The sequence below is a fragment of the Fulmarus glacialis genome, unplaced genomic scaffold, assembly GCF_000690835.1.
Source record: "Fulmarus glacialis isolate BGI_N327 unplaced genomic scaffold, ASM69083v1 scaffold15765, whole genome shotgun sequence".
Taxonomy (NCBI): Eukaryota; Metazoa; Chordata; class Aves; order Procellariiformes; family Procellariidae; genus Fulmarus; species Fulmarus glacialis.
Genome location: NW_009211305.1, coordinates 26,753 through 44,136, shown reverse-complemented (window position 1 = coordinate 44,136; position 17,384 = coordinate 26,753). Strand labels below are relative to the sequence as shown.

The 17,384-nt window shown below is 37.2% G+C and overlaps 1 protein-coding gene across 1 annotated transcript in view; it reads right to left on the bottom strand.

The window, feature by feature from the left end:
- Positions 1-17,384, bottom strand: part of RALGAPA2 (Ral GTPase activating protein, alpha subunit 2 (catalytic)) — a gene marked incomplete at both ends in the record, with an annotated part of 61,463 nt that overhangs the window by 24,829 nt on the left and 19,250 nt on the right. Inside the window, 11 exon segments of the mRNA XM_009577503.1 lie at positions 885-982; positions 1,492-1,629; positions 4,563-4,703; positions 7,509-7,673; positions 8,216-8,453; positions 9,250-9,361; positions 9,784-9,932; positions 10,517-10,654; positions 11,559-11,732; positions 13,545-13,775; positions 15,412-15,611. Coding sequence (XP_009575798.1) covers positions 885-982; positions 1,492-1,629; positions 4,563-4,703; positions 7,509-7,673; positions 8,216-8,453; positions 9,250-9,361; positions 9,784-9,932; positions 10,517-10,654; positions 11,559-11,732; positions 13,545-13,775; positions 15,412-15,611 — 1,784 coding nt within the window.

The following is a 17,384-nucleotide window of genomic DNA, read 5'->3' as shown; positions in this document are numbered from 1 at the left end:
TGAAAGTGCAATACTGGTAACAGCCTGGCAGCATATGCTTGTGAATATTTTATAACACATGCCACTAAAATAGAATGGGGAGCCAGGTTAATTTTTAATTCCCCCAACTACTGAGCTTACTTCTCTCTCTCTCCCACCCCTCCACCACGCAAAGCAGGCCAGGTTTTCCTTCCATTTTGAGACACTTTGTTTTTCCTGAAGCGATTAATGAAAGCACTCTGCAGAAAATGTCTCATCTCTCCTTTCTAGAGTAAGTGCTAATGGTACTTTAAGTCTAGACGTATGGGAGAGCCAAGGTCCAAAGATGAGATTCAGCTTGAAGTCCTCCATGCTGTACTGCATTATACTTCCACAAAGATGATCAGCCTCAGTCATTTATTATTTCTACCATTTATTCAAAAGTTGCATTAAAAATTTATGAAGCTTGCCCTGTCCTAATGTTAACTTATACAAACATCTGCAATACATAGCTGGTGATACAAATTGTGCTGAAAGAAAGCATTTTCCCCAGCACTTTAAACCATCAAACATTTATTCCAGTGTACTGTAGCTCTATAATAGCCATGAATTATTTATATTTAAAAAGTTATGAACTTCTTGTTTATAGTTAATATAAAAAAAGCACAAAAGTCTTGTATAAGACTAGAGTATAGCCAATTACATAAAACTGCATAGGCCACTGAGAAGATCAGGAGACACAGAATGATCATACCAAATAGCATAATGAACAGCTACAACAGCTCAATTCCAGATTCCATACTAGAACTGAGATTAATGATTTTTCACACTTTCAACTGCTAGAGTTTCTAAATACTAAAAGGCATCTGATTAGAAATAAAACATTGTTAGAATCTTATCAATAATCACTTTCTATTTTGCCTTACTTGCTCAGCTTCATGTTCCTTCTTTGTATATCCCTTATTTTCCTGAACTGATTTGGAGTCTGAAGAAGTTAAATTATGAGAACTCCCAGCCTTTTTACCTAGAAATTTTAGAAAGTAAAGAAGAAATATAAACATTTGTGGGACCAAAGTACATAGCAGATTATATGAAAATTTCAGTTACATTTACATGTACACTTCTTACATTTATAACTAAGTGAATAAAATTGAATACATGACGTTTTGAAAAATCCTTCATAAGCAAAACATACTTACACAATAGGAACAGAAGTAGAACTGTTAGCTTTAATACACAAAATTTAAATGCAAGCCAGATTAAAAAAAAGTTTAAGAGTTACATACAAAATGCGTACATTCAAAGGTTTCATTTTTAACCGCCTGTTTTATAAAAGGTCATGTCCTGCATCTGTGGTCTTTAACTTCTTAAAAACAGTTCTTTCAACAAGATACCAACAATATGTTTACTAAGCAAATGAGATAAAAACCATTTTGGAACAGAGCTGGAAACCAAAGTAGCATTTATAAGGCTGAACAAGTCTCAACACTTTTTCTTCAGAAGTACACTATCGCTATATTTTATCAAAATTACCTTGAAAAAAATCAGATGGAAACTGATCTGTAATATCTGAAGTGCTGCTACTTCGAGTTAGCTGCTGCTCTTGGTCTGCAAATAGGCCCATAGCTTCTGTTCCTGTTGCATTTTCCAGCTGTTGAGATTCTTCAACTTCTGTTGATTTAATTAAAACACAAAATATTTTCACAACCTCAGAATTATATACACATGTGAACCCCTTACTTAAGAAAGCTGTATGAAAAAGTGACCCATTCAAGTATTTAAAACTCCCAAGTTACAAAGCTAGAATGTAACTCCTAGTTACATAAGTTATAATTTAAGTTTTATAAAATATCCTTAGAAAAACTGTAAAGTTTAGAGAGATGTATAAGCAGTTTAAGTGGTAAAAAGTCTAGAAAAAGGACAGAAATTACTCTGGGGGTTTGGAGTGCACAAGGAAGGGTGGGAGGATGTCACATGAACAAAGCTATGTTTTTCAGTGCTAGGGACCCAAACTAGACCCTGTTCATTCTGGAAACAGAAAAAATAGAGGAGAGGCAACAAAACTACTATAAATGCAGAGTGCAGAAAATGACTGTGCTTACTGACTTTTCCTCCATAAAGAGGCTAAGGGGAGAATAAAAAGGCAACAATTCAAACAGAGTAAAAAAAGATCTGAGCTACATATGATTCGGGCTTAGTTTGTGAGGACAAACTGAATTACGCAACCTCTTTGCTGTAACTGAAAATGAGAAATAAAAAGAGAGGAGAGAGAGGCATGAAAATTCAAGTGGAAAAGTAAATTGGGGAAGGAGCAACAGGAACTCTTGAGATGAGCTAGCAACACAATGCTTTTAGAAATGCATTTCTCTTAGCATTTGGGGGGGGCGGGGGGAAGACAGTAACACTTGGGATCAAGTATGTTCGCATTCAGTAGCGGTGCTTTTAGTTATGGCCATGAGACTGGTTAACGCCAGCTACCATACTTAAGCTAATTGCTAGCTCTTTCCCCAGCAAGCAGTCAAAGAGGGGGCCCCCACACTCCATCAAAGCTGACCCAACAGAACCACCAGCAGACTGTTCAATCTGCACAGCCAATGCTGTTTTCCTTTTCTAAAAAATTATGAAAAATGCTGCTGTAGCAACGCTTACGAGAATCCTCGGATTTCTTTTTTTCAATTAAGTCTTCTAGATTTCTTTCAGCACATTGTTACATAATATGCACATTAAATAAAAGCGACCTGTCCACCACCTTTCTATTCTCCTCCTCTTCTCTGCTTTCCTCTGCTCTGCTTCCTGTCTGCTCCACAAGCGCTGACATTGAGGCTACACTTAATCAGAAATGAGCAAGAAGTACAGCCCCTCGGATACAAGATTACAGACCAATATACACAGATTGCAGCAGCAGCCTGCAGGAGGACGACAGTATCCTCAGGTCATTCAATCTACACTACCAAGTGAGTTTAAATAATACTTAAATACTTAATAAACATTGCACGTATTTCAGAAAATTCTCTCACAAATAGACACGTACAAAAACTAACTGTTCTGGTATTTACTGAAAGTAAATCAAAGTATCAATGTTGACTTTAAGTGTCTCACAGAAAGCAATAAATAAAATAAGAAATTAGTAATAAAAAAAAGTTCGTCTTTCAGGTCAATGCCCATATTCACTAGCTAGAACGGTTTCAGTGTTACAACTGAAGATAACTGTAAGCAGCATGAGATGAAAAAACACTGAAGATATTTCACAGAATAGGAATCCCTAGAGAGCCATAATGCACCACATACAAAACTTTTCTTGCTACAGCAGCTAACAACTCTGGTTAGAGCTCAAGATCAGAAATCCTTCCCAGGAAGTGAAATGTGGGAGGTGACACAAAGTCGTATTTTCAGAAACTTACTAGTTGGAAACAGAAGTAAAAGAAAGTCTGCTAACATGATAAAGAAATCTCACTGCTTCCACCACCACATCTTGGCTAGGTGAGAGGATGAATGCCCTACAACAAAGTAGCTTTGTATTCTCAGGCCATTACATCTGTTTTTCACATCTATCTCTGGGTACCAGTGCAGAATTCAGTTCAGAAGTTGTATGCTTAGGGTTTGTTCGAGCTTTATTTATCACAACAGCAAGTTCCACAGGACGAGACTGTATCGAAAGCAGGAAAAAAGTTCACTACACTTTTGAGCAAAAATACACCCACTTCAGTCTAAATAACCACTAAAATGCCCAAATCGGGATTGCTGCCTTTAGTTTTTGCATTCCTAATCCCTGGTATATTTGGTCTGCACTGTATTAAAACTTTCACAACTGCTTGGAAACCTTTAATAAAATAAGTAATTGAAAGTGTAAACATGAATAAAAGCATTTCTTTATTAAGGAATTAAAATAAATTTTACTTTAGTTACTAGGGAATATAAATCTAATTGTAATTCATGGTAATCTTTAATATTAAAATGAACAAAAACTGCATTGCTTGCAGTATTACAAACATTTTGAGAGAAATCAAACACTATCTGAGAACAAAGAGGCACAGACAAATATTTTAGATTTCCTTCTGGAATAAATAATCACAGGAAGAATTCTTTAGAAGAAAAAAAAAATCCACATTTGTAAGCACCGATTTGTAACTGAGTATAACAGATTGAATGAGATTTTTCTTTTAAATCAAGTAGCTTGACCAGCTGCATTTCTTTCCATATTTTGCTTGCACTAGCTCATACATTCAAGCATTCAACTAGTTTCTACAGTAGTTCATTGAAAAGATATTGCTCTCCTCTTTTTCCCTGAAAAGGTTACCTATTTTGACAATGAACCCAGTGACAGAATAACAAAAAAGCATTAGAAATAGCCACTTTTTGCCACCTTTTGTAATTTTGAAAAAGGACAAGATAGGCTCCCATTAAACTTTCTCGGCTTTTAATGGCTACCAATATTACTTAACACCATGTTTTGAACAGATCTGAGGCATGGGAAACAGAACCAGTGCAAAACATCTCATTCCACACTACTAAAGAATAATCAACTGGACAGAAAGGGAATAGACAGACAGCAGTTTAAAAATATACAGAACATTTATATAAAAGATGACTTTAAAGTACAGTACCTGACAGTCTGTGAGAGCAAGAAGTGTAAGAGATACCAGGTAAGAGAGAGCTCACAGTGTGAAGCAGAAGAGGTACACTTTTAGTAGCTGGCAAAGCCTCATAAAGATGAACACAGTTGCTGATAGACTGGCTTCGCTTAGCTTCCAGGAAAAAATAAAGCAATAATTATGTCAGAAAAAATAATGAAATATTTGGGGTTTTGAATGTCATGATGCAAAGAAACACAAAGCTTTTGAAAAAAATAGTTTTACAACATTAAGCCCAGAAGTATTTCCTATAAGCGCTAAGTTAACAATGTGCAACTGTATCTCACACATTGGAAGTGCAATAATTAATGATTTCTGAATCACAGCAGTTCCACAATGTGGAATATTTCATTTTGTCAGTGTATGATTCCTATCTCCGGGCTAATTCGAATTACCCTTTTTTCTTTTCATTGAGGTATCTGTAGCAGTACTTACAGCCCAAAAATAAAGAATGGAAAATTTATTCAAGTTGCCTTCTACTAGCAATGCTCCCCCCCAAACCAGCTACCTCTTACATTCATTCCTCTCTGCTCAAAACAATCCATTTTCATCTGAGAAGCAGGATAGTGTGCTTCTCAAAAATCAATCTAAAGATACAGCTGCCTCTGGTTTTGCTTTTAAAACTAGGATATCCAGCTCCAGACTGGATAAAGCCCTGAGTACCCTGGTCTGATGGACAGCTGCCCCTGCTTTGAGCAGGAGGTTAGACTTGATGAAGTTCCTTACACCCTGAATTATCCTGTAGACTCTGGTTTTGGGGTACTGAGCCCTGCTTTCCACGTTTCTGAACAGGATGATGAAAGGGACGCAAGTTACATAAAAGTTTTTGGAGGTCTTAAGTCACGCCAAGGGAATGCAGAAAATAAGCGCAGTCTGAATGCATATCTTGCTGAATTTCTCTTCAAAATAGCCACACTTAAATGGGTTCACTGTTTCTTAGGAGAAGAAAAGCCACCAGAAAAACACTTTCCAAGGTGGCTAACACTCTAGAAGCTGTCTAATATCATTAAAAACTTGGTATTTTATGGATTAATAACCAATTGTCATAAGCTTAAAGTCTCCTTTAGAGAAAAATAGCAATTTATCATCAATTTTATTCTAAAAGCTATGCTGAATTACAGAAGTCTCTAACAGAAATTTATTAGGAAAAAAAAATCTTATTCACTGTACAGTTTCTCTTCTTGTATGCAGCAATGTCAATGCTGACACTTAGAAGACAGAGGGGAGGAAGGAGGAAGCAAAGATACTCAAGTAGGGCAGCGGGCAAAAGATTTTCTGCTGCTGCAGAAACTCTCTGCTCTTACTCTTCTAACTGCAGATCAAAAGAAAGCCTTACCTGGAAGCAGGAGGTGCTCTGGTATTCGTATTTTGACTTAGGGTTTTTTTTTTTTGTTTTTAAATGGGGGAGGGAGAATATTAGGGATTTTAAAAAAGCCCCCAGCGGGAGACACTTTCCCCAAAACATCCACTCTGCTAAACAAAGTCCTCTCATGAAAAGCCCCAGCTTCTGTATTCACCTTAGGGACTGCTACATTTCCTTCTGAAAGGTGACACCTCTGGAGGCTTAGTAGCTGCATTTTGTGTGTTTCTAAATAGTCTTACCTTAGAAAAGGGATATACATTTTATATATTTGAAATTATTATTTGTTATAACTGCACGTGCAAATATAAAACTTTTTTGCACCTGCTGATTTGGGAGCCATTGATCATCACAAATCCCATGAAAGCCAGAATAATTCTCTTTTTATATGACCATGAGACACAAAATGAAACTAAGGGCTTTTTACACATGAAGTTCATCCTCCTACCTGACAACCTACTTGCTCCCTACTAAATAAGCTTTTCTTACTAACGGCAGGAAGTTTCCTTAATTTCAACATGCACGACCAAGTAAAGTCCTTGCTGATCAATACTTCTAGGTTCTCTGTACTGCTCTGGTGAGAGGGCTAGGGGAGAAATGCTGTAGCAGAAGAAAGAAGGAATTCTCTGCTGGAGCGCAAATAGGAACTCGCTGAATTTAAAAATAAGAGAGACACAAAGAATGAATTTACTCCAATTCCAAAATGTTTTGTGATATAAGCTGAAGACTGTGGCTTAGTTATGAAGCCTGTAGCCACAAAAGCATACTAAATCACCTTCAAATTCTCCTGGTAAGAAACACAACTAATCTGTTATGAATGAGAAAGGAAGCCGTGCAACAAAGTATCTCCTATTCAAAAGCAGGAGATTTTCTATGGAGAGTTTTAATCCATAGCCCATTGAATTGGAACGCAGAAACACGCTACCATAAAATAAAAAAGAGATCAAATTCAGGCTGCTGAAATGCTTCAAAAAATCAGGTATCTGTTCGATGCCTGGGGTCTCAGACATTCCCCCATCATTCCTCACCCCTGTTCTTCCTTCTCCCGTTTTCCTCTTTCCAGAAGTAAACATGAGAGAAAAAAGGGAAAGGAGATGCTATACATACCTCATCATGCTAATAAAAAGAAAGCAAATAAACAATTTCATCCTTTCTTATTAAATATCTGGTTTACCTTGTGCTTACAGTAAATACCTAGCTGTATGAAAGTTCAGAAGCAAAATATATTATCTGACTGATGTTAAGAAATGCTTTCTTATGAATTAATAAAAATAGGAATGTACTGTACCTTCTTTACAAAAAACGTAACTTGCACATGACTAACTTGCAATTAAATGTAATGTATTTAAAAGCAATTGTTTAGAATTTTCCAAAATACTTTCATTCTTTATTCATACTGGTAGTGGTCAAGACATCCAGACACAGGTACGCAACATCTCTGTTTAGGCATTTGATTATTGAGTTGCACGACTTTTGGAAGCAGCCACAACACAAAGGCAGATTTAAAACTTGAGTGTTACTGAGTGTTTGGGAACATAAGCGTTTAGCTATGGTCTAACCTGTTGCTCTTTGACGAACAATATTTCTTGCTTTCTCAACTCCTGGGGCTCCAGAGGTCGTAGCACTTCTGAATCTCATTGGCTCCACAACTTCAGGATGACTTTTCCAGCTTAATGAAAAAGATCTTCCCACCACAGCTGTCTTTTGAGGCTCTAAAATGCCACCTTAGAGATAAAGAAAACAAAATTCTATAGTATTGCATGCTTTGGCATATATTCTTCCTAAAGTATGAATGGACTTACAAGCACTCAGACATGAAAAATATTAAACAACATAGATGAATTTTTACTATTATTAAAAAACAATCACTACTTCACTATGTGCATCAATTGCAAGGTGGCACATAAATGTAGCTAAAATACTGTAATTAATAAAGTTTAATAAAAGTACATGGAAAAGAATTTTTAAATTGATGACTATGCCAGACTACAGCACAAGAAACCACGTTTCATTTCCGCTACACAGAAAAGACTCATTTTAAGCGCGTACTAAAACCTGCTAAATAGCTACCTTTTACAGCTTTCCTCCCAATTACATTTCCTCCCACAATGAAGGATGAGAATACGTAAATCCAAAGCACTTTACATTTGATTAAACAGGTTCTTACACTAGTACTTAATGTTAGATTAAATTAAATTAATTTTTAAGTTTAAGCTTAAATATTTAACTTGTTTGATACAAAAAGCACTGAAGCATAGAGATTAACCTTTTCCCCTCTGCTTTTTTTCTTTTTGTTCACTGAGCTTATCCAAGGGTAAGTTTGTCATTTCCACCCCATACACGGTTCTTGCTAGCACCGCTGTTAGAGAGTCCATGATATTGGCCCACTCGTTTATGAGCTCCTCCCAGTCAGTCAGAGCAGACAGAACGCTGAGCAGCTCATCCCACAGCTCCCGAGAAATGTAAACGCTCAGGTTTGCTCTGATCCAAGCCACAATGAGGGTCTGAGAGAAAAGAAACAAGTGACAGTTCATGCATTTCTGTCAAGATGAATTCAGCATACCAACACCAGTCGGCATGTTGATAAAGTCAACACCGACTTGCATACTAGCATTGATTATTCGTGATGCACAGATATTATGCATAGATATTTTTCATCAAAAAAACATTCCCAGAAATCGGCAGGTAAATAATTGTGAAAGTTACTGACTATGGAAATCTAAAAATTCCAAAACATATGTTTCAGGTGGTCTGTATGTTCTCTGGTAAACTGAAATAATACGCGATGTATAATAATAATAGAATGAAGAACTGTCTGCTATACCTACAGAACAATTGTAGTGATTGAGCTATGCCGGTGACATTCAGACCTAGATACCGTAGCTGAGCATGCAAAGTACAACACGATGTATAAATGTTTTCATCCCATTCAATGGAACTCAGTTTTGACTTGCCAGCTGAACTTCTAGGAAAACAGTTACATCAAGCTTACACTTTAGAGCTACTCATTGAAGATACCCTACAAAGAGACTGTGTGCCTCCCTGCTCTACCATGGTTTGTAATAGAGCCCTGAAGAACAGATCAAATCAACTGCTTGTTGCACCTGGAATCTGTCTCCCTCTGCTAGGAACAGTTTTCAAAATAATTACTTGTACTACTGCAAAGGAGAATTTTTTCATGTTTTACAAGTAGGTTTCATAGTACTGTGCAATAGTACTTAACTGAAACTACAAGTAATCATCAAGAAAAGCCAACATAAAAAAACCCAAACAAACAAACAAACAAACCCAAACACTCACTCGGAAAAGTAATCCCGACATGCTTTGAGCGAATGTATCCTTTATTTGGTTTTCTTTTGGCTTCTGCATCACAGCTTCTGTTATTCTAAGGAGTATCTGTAACATCTGTTCCCTGGTTCCAAAACAAAATTGTACTTTTTGTTCACATGTTCTATTAATTGTACTTGTTAATTTTCATGTACCAAAAAATGCTCTTAATTCTCCAGTAAGTCTTACACTTATTGATAATGCAATCATACTTCAGACTTGACAGATCATTTGCAAAATAATATTAGTTGGTTGTGGACTGCAAAAACTAATGTTTGAGAAGCTGAAGTCAGGAATGGAAATACGAGCCAGAACCTTGAAGTCAAATAGTACAATGACATAGACTCAGCAGAACTTGCAATCTCACAAATCAATTCAGAGGCAAGTCACAAGTGTCACTAAGGTCTACCCCTGAGAAAGCCAGTCTTTTCCCTACCTAATAATTCTCGCATAAAGTTTAAATGTGGATAATTTTCTCTTCAATGATGCAGAATGTATTAAGCTTACCATGTCTTTTTATTCATTGATAGTTCCATTATCATGCGCCTAAAGATACTCAAAACTGCTTTGCAAGCATCAACTTGCTCCTTCAGAAGCACAGGGACTTCAATGCACGGTTCCAATAAGAAAACATTCGCAGAGTTTGTCAAGAATACCTTCAAGACAGGCATTTACACAGTCAGTTTACATAGTGTCAGGAATAGAGTCAAGACTTACAACAAAATACTTGTCCTCCTCCAGTCAAATCTTCCACTTTCCTTAGAGCAAGTTTTATGTTTTACCCGTCACTTTATTTTTCTACATCATTCTAGCGAAAAGTCAGGTGGCATTACACACCCCACAAAGGCATGCATTACACAGCGTAGGTTTGTAGGTATCTCTTCTATTCAGTCAGGCAAGAGTACCATTCCTCCAGCTACTCATTTCCTGTATGCTTGAGCAACCACCAGTATTTCCAATAAATAAGGTTCAAAGAAAGCAAATGTACAGTTCTGATTAGTACCCACAGCAGGAAAAAAATGAACCTTCTGTCTTCAAATAGCCATCTGGCTCTAAAACATGGTCACATGGTTTAATATAGATTTTTTAAAAAGTTATAAATGAAGTCCAAGTCGTATCTTACAAAAACTATCAACTACTGGTAGTTGTTTACCTTAATCTCAGAGACTATATTATAATTTGTAGTGTAAATTCCGCGATTACGTAAGTTACAGCCTTGCAACCTTTCTATACAACACACCTGTAACGCAGCTTGAGCACCGGCCTTAACATTTTTGTCCTCATCTTCTAATATACATCCTCTGTTAACAGCACTGGTAAAGGAGTATGTTCTTCCCCAGCTGGATGAGCGCTTATGTCCTGAATGGTCAGAGGAAAGCTTTCAAAAACATGATTCAGTTAGTGACAAAGCAGAAAGGAATATGTCCATATTTATTCAAAATCATTTAAAATGTCAAAAGCAAAAAAAGGAGAACTGTCATGTCCTACATTCATTTCATGTCTATTATTTCTTAATCTCTGAACAAACAGACAGTATACGGAATTTAAAGGTTCATATAAGTTTTAAGAGCTATGTTATTTAAAATATTTTATATCACATTTTGTAGTCACCAATTGCAGTAATATTTGAATTTAAGCCTCGCAAAACTATAAATTCCCTACAAAAATAATCTGTCAAAAACTTATCATTCTCACTATGTTTTTACAACTTGAACCTCTTTCTTGGTACAACCAAACTTCCCTTTAAATAGCTTCACAGTGTCAATAGTGTCAAAGTCAACTTTTACTGATGGTTCAATATAGGATATTAAAAAAGATGATGCACAGAATTTGTATCTACACTTTAATTTCCTAGATTAAGGTGTCTGAATCCAAATATCTCATCCAGTATATACAAATCAGTAGATATTTTCAAATTCTTAAGTAACTACCACGAAAAGGAAATAGTCCTACATGCACTAGGCCAACAAACAGTGTAAATTTTAACATTGCAGAATGTATTAGTATTTCTTCCATTAAGTTCTTGCTATCATATTTGTATAGACAGGGAATAATCAACAAATTACATTTTTTTAAAATAGCTGCAATCTTTCCCTGCGCTCAGTAAGGGCTACTGAGCACTCAATATTTATTTAAATTTCTGGACCTTAAATAAAAGCATTTTTTAATCTTGATTTTCCAGACATTTTTAAAAAAATTGTTACTCATTTACAAAGCGAGTTTAAGACTTAAATCATATATTGTAGGCGAACAGAATAAAGTAAGTAACACTGATACCATACATGTTTACCATCCGTTTGCACTGATGAATCCTCTAAGTTGACAACAGCATCCTGACTGTCTTCCTTTTTGTCTGGCTCCTCCATGAACACAGGTTTCTCTTGCAATATCCACTTTCGATAAACCTTAACCACTTTTCGTGTTGCAGATATATCAGAAGGTGGCAATAAAAAAGCCTAAATTGAAAAGTTAACTAATTTTACTGTAAATAGGACATAGATGTGCATGCATACATAAACACACCCACACACCACCACCCATAAATAATACAGCTCAAAAAAGAAAGGATACATAATTTTTACTTTTATGTCTGTACTAGAAAGAATTATGATTAATCAACAACCTATGCATATACCTACATCATTCACAATTCCGTAACTATTAATTCCAAATTACTTCCATGTTGTATTTGTTCGGACAAAAACAAAGACATTATTTTTGCTCCTTGCAAGCTGTCTAACTTAACATGGATTCATCTCACAAGCTATAACTAGCCATAGAGATCTAGCAGGCTAAACTTAGGTACTACGCTACACTTCCTGGAGAAGACGACTTCAAGTTACATCAGCAGTATACGATGTGAAATGCCATTTCAGCAAGCGTAGGTAGAAACAAGACAGTAAGTGGTGATGAGGATGACAGTGGCTGGCATTCTATCCCTTCTCACTACAGTTTTGGAAATCACCACAATTAATTTATTTTCAACATGCTACTCAATATCTGTATTTGGGAATCATTCTGCAAAGATGCCCTCTCCAAAAGCTTTCAAACGCTAGACTGGCTGCTTCCCCACATTTCTGGAGGTCTTAGGAGACAAAAAAAATGTATATATAGTGACAGAAGACCTTTGCACTGCAGATAACAGGAACAGAAATCAATGTCTGAAAATGTCATCTGGTACAAAAAAGTGTATTTTCCCAACAAAAAAAAAAAAATTATATCAATGTGCATTATATTACAAAACCACTGAAAGAGATGAAAATACATTTTTCATACTAAAAAATAGGTCCTTTCACCTATGAAGAGATTACCCACTCTCCATGATTAACACAGTCAAAAACTATAGCATTTCCTATACCCAGTTTAGCTGCAAAAACATTACAAAGGTATCTTACTCAGGTCGGGGGAAATCTTTGCATGATAGTACACTCCTTTGTTTCTAGTTAGCATGAAGTGCAACATCCAACAGATGATTTCAACAGAAATTGACGGGTTAGCAAAAGCAAGTTTAAATATGCCATACAGCAAGTATGTGAAATTTCTGAAAATATCTTCACAGCCACTGTCAACTTATTAAGGATGCAAAAACGGAAAAAGCCAGAAGCCAACTGCTACAATATTACAGAAACAGCAACTCATCAGCAGGATGAATGGGCACTACACAGAATGCTTTCAGAAAGGCTAAGAAGTAGGGTAGAAAGAAAAAAGAAAAAAAAAAAAGAGTAGAGGAATTCACAGTGACTCGTGAGATTCCTGTAAGGGAGAGATAAAACACAAAAAGGATCCAAATACCATTAGCTGTTTCAATTTTTGAACACTGATCATACTGAATAAAGATAGAAGTACTGCATCACATTAGCTTTTGTTCCCTGGAAGCTGCTCTAACCTTATATACTCTAAATAAACACCAGGAGAGGGCAGCATACCACAGTGGTTCTTAATACACACAAAAGTACTCCCTCCTGTCAAAATGCCAACCATCCCACTGAAAAGCACTGGTACAAGTAGTTCCTAAACCGTGCCACACAAGATACTTCACAGTCAAGCGTGTGTGCTCACTCAGCTGCTGGAGACCATCTTCTGCACATTTATGTGACCTGGAATAGCTGCTTCAACCAATTTCTACCTCAGTACTGAAAGGGTGCTGGTGTGATTAGCATCAAGTTTGACCAGTTACCTGACCAACAGCCTTCACAGCGTTCTCTCTCATAACCATGACATTTCCTTTAAAAAAAAATTTACAATAGCAACTAAACATACACACTTACTTGTCGAAACACCTCATTAACAAAGTTAACATATCCTCGAGTGGACAAGAGGATTCTCTGCACCATCTCATAGACAGTCCGGTGCTGCTCGTCGATGCTGCAGAGGCTGGAATTGCTGAGCCTTCTGTCGGACAAGGTGCTGCTGTTAGAATGGCTTCTCTCCTGCTCGCTTGCATAAGACACACTGGTTTCCAGCTCTGCGTTTTTATCTTGGTTTACAACACCAACAGTCTACACAGAAGAAAATGCACGCCTAATTAAATAACGGAAATACTGTACACCAAAAATCTGGAATATTTATGCAGAACTCAAGATACTAGTGCTCTTTTTCACACAACACACTGGGAACCCAGCAGTCAGGAAGTGTAATTTTCAGTCTACTACGCGATCCAAAAAGGAATTTGGTCTTATACTCTCCATAATGTACACTTCATATGCCTCCCCCCCCAGCCCGGAACAGCTGACTGACTTGACTTGTCCTCTCCATAAGATAAAAAAGAGGGACGGGTGCAGTGGTGGGAGTGGAGGAACGCACAGACACAGTGGAGAAGAATCCCCTTCGTTTTTGGGAAAAGATTGATCATACCACTATACATGGCTCACACTCTTGCACATTATTATTCCTGACAACTCTTTGTCAGGTCTTGTTCTGGCATTGCATGTATTTTGCAACATCTCGAACTGTGTCCGGCTAAAATGATCCAGACAGGAGAAGACAGGAGACTAAAAAACTGCTTTTGAGTTACCAGAAAAAGAACCCCAAGTTACACGACCTCAAAGCATCGCCCAAATGCAGTTCTGCTTTATGTTTACATTAATAAGGCTGCCCTCTGTTTGACCAAGTGAGCAGTAACAGAGCAGCAATAACATCTCTACTGCTTTTCACAATGAACTTTCTTGGTAAGATTCAGGCACACTAGCGAGGCACAGGCTACAGTAAGTGAACTTCAAAACCACTAAGTAGTCAACATGTGCCAAAAGCTGGCACACAGCTTCAGCTAAGTGATAACTTTTGACCAGTTTCCATTTTGACAGCAGCAATACCTTTATGCAACCTAAATATTTATTTGGTGTCAGCTGTCTATAAAATTCAGTGAAAAGAAAAGAATTCTTTTTCCAGGCTATGTCAGTTGGAATGGCACAGCAGGTTACACAAAAGGTGGAATTTCCAATGCAAAAGAAAAGATCAATAAAAAAAAGCACTTTCAGTAGGCAAGCCACACTTAGCTGGCTTCAAACTTCTACAGTGAAGAAGTCCAAAAACAATCAACATGAAAATATACAGTTCTACCATAATAGTTTATGTATGCTTTTCCGCTGAATCTAGATTTGACACTGACCTACGATTCAAGAGAAGAATATAAGTTGCCATTGATCCTAAATTTTTAACAGGAAGCTGGAGAGTCTCTTAAAAGAAAAAGCATCTATTTCTATAAAATTCACTGTAAAGTCCCTAATCCTAGAGAAGTCTCAACCAGAAACTGGAAAGTGAAATATTTTTTCTAGTATCTCATTGTAAACAGCTGCTATAATCAAGAGGAAAACAAAGCGGCCCTTGATGTTGCTGGGAAATGGTCCATGGCACAAGTAAGTTTGTCAGTTTACAGATTAAATTCCAAAAGTCTAAACATAATACTGATGAAGCTGGCAAGGCAAACAGTTATGAGAAAAAAAAAAACCTTCTAGTAAATTACTAAAGGGTTTCCCTTGGAGATTCCCTCCTTCAAAGAAAAAAAATCAAATAATCAAGTACGTTATTTATTCACTTAGGGCTAGCATTTCTTTCTTGCTTCAGTTGTCAGGGCATTGTGATCATTTGCAAGGGTAGCATGTACATAAGAAAAAAGAGGTAAACTTTAAAGCACACCTGAATAATTTTAGGGAGCATTTCTCCTCCATTTTTTGTATTCTGAACAGCAGTTAAATATTTCTTTTCAAGAAAGAAGGTAACAAGCCACTTAATAAAAACAACTCGAGCTGCCATATATGGGATTTTTGTGCTATAGACATTTTCATTGTTTCGTGTTGCAGTGATGTATGCTGGTCTTGGTCTTATATCAGGAATATCTGGTGAGATAAAAAGAGAAGATATAAAGAAAATCTAATCTTAAAAAACTGTAATTGCTTCCAGACTCTGGTTAAATGTATTGAACATGTCACCAACAACATTTTTTCCATATGAAATAACAGATGCAATGTCCGACTGCTTTTATTATATTAATGCTTATACTCTATCATAATTTTATTACTCCCAAAGAAAAGCAAGAACATAAAAGCACAAATCTTTCCTGAAGGTTGTAATTTGTATCACACAACACAAAGGAAAGCAAAAGAGAAGGACTGCAAAAAGTGCAAAATCTGAAACAAAGAACTTCTCCTACTACAATGTAAGTTAATTTTATAAAAGTTTCACAGAGTTTTATTAATGAAGTACAGTGAGAAAGAGAAGATGGCTCTGGAACACTCAATAGTGCAAAGATTAAGAAGGAAAACGATACTTAGCGCATCTCGTCGTTTAACCCCAGCCGACAACCAAGCACCACATAGCTGCTTGCTCACTCCCCCCCCGGTGGGTTGGGAGAGAGAATCAGAAGAGTAAAAATGAGAAAACTCCTGGGTTGAGGTAAAGGCAGTTTAATAGGTAAAGCAAAAGCCACGCACGCAAGCAAAGCAAAGCAAGGAATTCATTCACTACTTCCCATCGGCAGGCAGGTGTTCAGCCATGTCCAGAAAAGCAGGGCTCCATCACGCGTAACAGTTACTTGGGAAGACAAAAGCCATCACTCCAAACATCCCCCCCTTCCTTCTTCTTCCCCCAGCTTTATATGTTGAGCATGATGTCATATGGTATGGGATATCCCTTTGATCAGTTGGGGTCAGCTGTCCCGGCTGTACCCCCTCCCAGCTTCTTGTGCACCCCCAGCCTGCTTGTTGGTGGGGTGGGGTGAGGAGCAGAAAAGGCCTTGACTCTGTGTCAGCACTGCTCAGCAGTAACGAAAACATAACGAAATCAACACCATTTTCAGCACAAATCCAAAATATAGCCCCATGCTAGCTACTATGAAGAAAATTAACTCTATCCCAGCCAAAATCAGCACAGCGCATCAGAAAGAGAAGTTAACTCAGGTGCAAAGAGCACTGCACAAGCTGAAATAAAAAAAAAAAACACATGGGAAGAAGTGAAATATTGCCGAAGGGAAAAAGGTTGGATCACAATTAATTCAGATGCTTAGATTTAGGGAAAAATCACTTGTACACAGCTGAAAAACACAGAAGGCCTGCGTTCTAGCTGTGAACACCACAGCTGACGTGGCACTGAGGTAATTTTAGACACTAAATATGAAACTGCAAAGGACAGGAGTTAAAAGTCAGATGAGGGAGGGCAAGGATGATGAAGACAAAGCTGCAGTACGTCAGATGAGTATTAACACCACCATTCCTATGGACTCTAACACATAATTCAGCAGAAAATTAGGAAAAATGTGGCAGTTTCTGAAATAACATGCTTTTAATCCTACAACTGTGGATGTACATCTCCATTTCCTTTCCTTTGGCCCTTCATACTCATTTTCTCTTCAAGGAAACAAGAAGTAAAATAAGAGTAACTAAGTTAGCTACTCCCTCACACTTGGGCAGCTTGCCGATTCTTTAAAAAACCCGTCAGAGAGCATGTTCTGCCTTCATTACATATCACAGTTACAGAGTCCTCGCTCACTTGATATAAATGCTATGCCAGTGGGAGTGTCCTTAGGAAAGGAGAATCAGGCCAGCCCTTATGCAGTGATCAGCAGCAGCAGCTTCTCAGAAAATCAAAAGTTGTGCTAGGAAAAAATCAAAACA